This window comes from Trachymyrmex septentrionalis, unplaced genomic scaffold (assembly GCF_001594115.1).
Source record: "Trachymyrmex septentrionalis isolate Tsep2-gDNA-1 unplaced genomic scaffold, Tsep1.0 scaffold20, whole genome shotgun sequence".
NCBI lineage: Eukaryota > Metazoa > Arthropoda > Insecta > Hymenoptera > Formicidae > Trachymyrmex > Trachymyrmex septentrionalis.
This window is the reverse complement of record NW_017305180.1, coordinates 1,505,918-1,511,170: the sequence shown is the minus strand read 5'-3', so window position 1 is coordinate 1,511,170 and position 5,253 is coordinate 1,505,918. Positions and strand designations below refer to the sequence as shown.

Here is a 5,253-nt window from a genome sequence, read left to right as displayed (position 1 = left end):
GCGCGCGCGCGCGCGCACGCACGCACGCACACTCACACGCACACGCACACGCACATACATCCCTCCGTACCACCAACTGCAGCAACCCCTCGACTCCCGGAATCGTCTCTCGTTCCCAGCCCTACACCCTCCCCTTTGTTCATCTTTCCTGTCTCATTCTCTCTTTCTCTCCCTATTGCTATCTCTTAGACTTCTTTCTCTTACAGTCGCTTCTCATTCTAAGTATTCATTTTTCTTTTATACCTCTCTCTTTCTCTTTTTTCCTGACTATCTTAAGGTGGGCATCCCTTTCTTCTTCCCTTTTCCCATCTCTCTTAAAGCCGACTTCTTTCCTGTCTCGTTTTTACCTGTACTCCTTAGATTTCACATCTTTTTCTATCTTTTTTAAGATTCTCTCTTGTTGCTAGCATTCGTTCCTCCTCTTACATTCTTCTCTTTCTATCATTCGATTTCTCTCCCTTTCCCGTTTTCTTCTTCTTCAACTTTTACGCCTGACTCCCGGACTTTCTCGTCCCTTCCAGAACAAACCCTTAATCGTAAGTGTACTTGTCTCTGTCCTTCATTCCCGCAAGACACCGGGGAACGTCTTGTTTTACTTGACAGCGGCATATCCCACCAAGGGACGGAAGAAAATTTACGTTGATTTTTCGACTGCGCATCGTATAACTTCCGAGGCTTCGAGATTGCTCTGTTCGACTTTTAACTTCGTCTCTCGAACGCTCACTTTAGATAACACGTCAAAGTTCAAGTATCAATCAATTGAACGATGTAAGTTATATCTTGATTAAAGTTTATATAGTTTATAGTTTATATATTGATTCTAGTCTTATATATATATAATATTATATAGATTAAATATTTTTATGAAAACTAGTGTAGTCGTTTTTTCTACGTTAAATATTGTATTACGTCTGTTTTGAATCGTATATTCTTTATTTACAGTTAATATAGTTATATTTTGATATTACCTCTAAAAAAACCCTGTTTTAATTATTATCTTTAATTCTAAGAACTGAGTTTCTCTAAAGAATTGGTTAGAAAATAAAGCATTTATTCTTTTTCTAATAATAAGATTTTAATTTATCCCTTAATTTACAATGTTAAATAATTTCCCATTCTATTTGTGTATCATATACACAATAATCTTGTTACAATTAATTATTTTATATGTAGCATTAATATATATATACTATAAAATGAAAATAAATTATTGATTAATTAAAAACTTAGTAACATCATGAGTTATATTCAGTAAAACTATTTGCACCTGTAATAGCTAGAATTCTGTACTATGTTAATATTCTTTTTTATACGTTTTTTGAATATATAAAATGATATATTATTATATTAATTTCAATAATTAACTATTCATAAAACACTACCTCTATAAAAAAATTCTCCAATATATATTTATCTCATATATATCAAATAATATTAATATATTTTTAATTATCAAAAAATCTCCCTTTTTGGAATATTAAAAATACTCTTTTAGCTTTACTCTTTTGGTTTTAATTTTTAGTGGACTTTTCTTTAATAGAATTTTAACTACTTTTTCACGGATGCCCGTTAATTAATGCTATCGGCAAATGTCATTCACCCAGTACAAAACACCGCAGTTGATCTTTTCAAAAACTATGTTTTTCACCCATTTTGCGCATCGATACATGCTCGCTGAATATTAATCTCGTTAGTGGCGAAAAACACAACTTCAATCGCCTGTCCCATATCGGAACGCTATTGCCGCCTCGCTCCCTTCGCAATTTTACATCTGCGCACTTGACATCCCAATTTAGAGAGAGGGAGAGAGAGAGAGAGAGAGAGAGAGAAGGGAGAGAGAGAGAGAGAGAGAGAGAGAGATCAGCTTTGGTACGTATTATGCACAGCTCCGCTGCTCTACTACGTTAATGGAATTGTAATTCATACTGGATGACATGTGACTCAGAATAGCGAAACGTGCCGCCACGCGACGGCCAGAGTAGTCAATGAGACATGCAGTGTAACGATAAAAGTATCACAAAATACATTAAGTATCAGTCACATAAAGCTCATCGCAATTGTAATACGATGGTGATACATGTAAAATGTTTAGAATAAATAAAATAAGAGATGTTTTCAAAATTAAAATATAATAATATAGGGGTTGTAGGTATATATGTATTATATTACTAAAATATAATAATAGATATAATATCCTACGTTATTTTTCTATATATATATAAAGTAATTTTAAATAATTATATTTGAAATATATAACTTGAAACTTTTTTCTTGTATATAAAAATCATACGCTTTCAACTTTTATATCATATTATTATATGTTTTTAAGAGATACTCCGCTTCTCTATGTTAGAATCACTTGCAGTTGTATGATTGCATTTGTTGTATTAACGAGCCTTAAATCGACAAGAACAAATGTCCGGCTAATCAGAAACTCGTCCCTTCGTGTGCAGTTTGTATTGTGTGGCATCGGTCCAATCGGGAGGAGATATGGGTCAGCGCTGATTAATCTCGCGCTACGTTCATTGCCGATAAGCGGTATGGAAGATGGAAACGTGGAGCAGGACCCACAGGTATAATTCAATCGCTGAATGACTCACGACTGCTTCTTCGAAGATAGATGAGCTGAGAAGATCATCGGTCTTGAGAAACCTTATATATCACGCGACCAGAATAAAACGTGGAGTGATCATTTGAAAGAGACGAATAATTTCTTTAAGAAGCAAATGCATATTTTATTACTAGAAATTTAAAATGCCTATTACAGTCAAAGCTGGATCTTCATTGCTTTAAATAATTCAATCTTGAATTACTAATGTACACTATATATGTACTTATACTATATACTATATTGTACGTATATACTATATTGTAGTCTTTTCAAACTACGCACCGAATTGTTTTTCCAGACTTATAAACGCAATTAAAACTATTCTATTAATCGCGAAATAAATTGATAAACGATTTTAATAATTTGATGCTACCATCGAGCATCATATTATAAAAATGTTAATATGTTGAAACTGTTAATAAATTTATTGCGAAAAATATTATCTCGGTCGGAACTTGAATCCGGATCTCTTGTATGAGCGTCCTAAACCATTAGACCACCGAGGCCTTAGTAATATTCTTTGCAATAATCGGTACAATAAGGAAAAACAATTCGGCGCGCAGTTTGAAAAGACTACAATAGTATTGTTTATAGTACATATATAGTACATATACAGTGTATAATGTATATTAGTAATTCAAAATTGAATTATTTAAAGCAATGAAGATCCAACTTCGACCGTAATAGGCATTTTAAATTTCTAGTATTGATTGTGTTTCTCACATATGCGATCTAAAAAAAAAATACTTAATATTATGCATATTTTATTAAAATTGAGTAGACGTTGTTAAAACTAATGCATACAACTCCATCAAACAAAAATGATATGATTCTGAGAAATAAAAGAAGAAAATTGGAGGTATTCATCTTTTCACATTATATCTAATAATTATAATTTAATAATATTTTGAAAAATATATAATATATAAAATAATTTAATCTCTTTCCCTCTTTCCTTTTTTTATATTATATTAAAAATCTGAGAAGATCAGAAAATCGTATTATTAGAGTTCCTATTCTTGTATTCTTCTTGAATAGAAGAATGAATCTGCACAAATTTAATGTGATTACGAAACGACGATAAAAGGATTGAATGAACAATTACAATCTATTCTAAAGAATGAGTGTGAGACGTAATTATTGTTACATATTTTTTGAAGTTTGAACAGTGATCAAAAGAATTGAATCTATAACAGGATACTAATTGTCTCATCACATGGATACAAGTATCTCTAGTGAAGTGGTTTCGAATATCGCGATCGTTTCTGTCAAATTCGTTTCAATATTCGCTTCCAACTAGAACGAGCAAAACTGTTATCAACGAGTGTCAAAACGAGTAACACGTTTTTTTTGACGCATCTTCGTTTAAAAATTGTTTTCAACAGTGCGAGTAATAATCTCGACGGAAGATATCATTTTAGTATAGTATTGCATGTATGGTCCGTGCGCAGAGGTGATTTATCAATATTGCATATAGGACATTAATACTATCAATAAAATATTAGTGCTAATCCAAGCGCATCCCTCAGAATACGGGTAAAGGGTAAGGGTTGTTGTTGATATAGTAATACTCTATTTAGTTCCTATTCATCTTTATATATATATATACATATATATTCTTTTCAAATCAAGTTATTTAATACGTCTAATACAATTTTAATGATTGCTAATAAAGTATATTTTAAAATAATCAACGAGATATTAATTTCAAAAAGATCAACGAAGCATAGAAAAACAAAGAACTTATAAAACTAATTAATAAGTTATTAAAACTGTTAAATTAAAATAAGATAATGAATAAAAATGTGAATAATAGAAAATAGCATAAATGCCGAATATATACATTACATTGAAGTTTGGAAGCAATTAAAAAAAATTTGTAAAGAAATACGGAATAAACAAAATCAGTGATAGAGTGTTATACACATTACGATGACAGTAATTAATAATTTTTCATAAAGATTTCAAAATTTGTGTTTGTGATATTGATATCGATATTGCAATCACATCTCAATATTCTTCTCAATATTCTACGTCATATCCATCGAAAGTGTCACTTCCATAGAGATAATACTCTTTTCGCCGTTTTCGGTACCGCGAACGAGCAGCCGATCTTGCGCGCGACGATCAAGTTATAGTCGCTGCATAATGCAACGGATAGTGTTACAAATTCAATCATCTTTCGGATATTTTTATCGATGTCAGCCGCGCCAACGACGAGAGACGGGATATTTCTACGCGGTGTAACACACGCGCGTCGAGAGAATCTCGACTATCAATAGCACGCTGACTTAGTTATGCGCCCCTATCTAACGCTGCCAACTAGAATTCCGATATCCGTTAGAACTAGTCTCTGTTGTTGCAAGGTAATACGATCCAGCGCGTTTTATCTCTTCTTAAGATATGCCATACTGTCGCATTTTACGCTATAATCACGCTCGATTATCGAATATAACAGCATTATATTCGTTTTGCGTTATTCCATAAATGCCAAATTTAATGTAGTTTGCTTAAAGAGATGAGAAAAGAATGATCAGCATTGCTAAACTTACAATTAGTAAATATACTAAAAATGTATTATAAAGGGAATACTTCGCAATTTTTAGATTCTCTCTCTCTCTCTCTCTCTCTCTCTCTCTCTC

At 32.2% G+C, this 5,253-nt stretch overlaps 1 protein-coding gene across 1 annotated transcript in view; it reads right to left on the bottom strand.

The window, feature by feature from the left end:
* The window catches only part of LOC108747652 (paired mesoderm homeobox protein 2A-like), a 21,637-nt gene that overhangs the window by 6,711 nt on the left and 9,673 nt on the right, over positions 1-5,253 (bottom strand). The window contains exon 3 of the mRNA XM_018485250.1: positions 60-121. Coding sequence (XP_018340752.1) covers positions 60-121 — 62 coding nt within the window. The remainder of the gene's footprint in view (positions 1-59; positions 122-5,253) is intronic.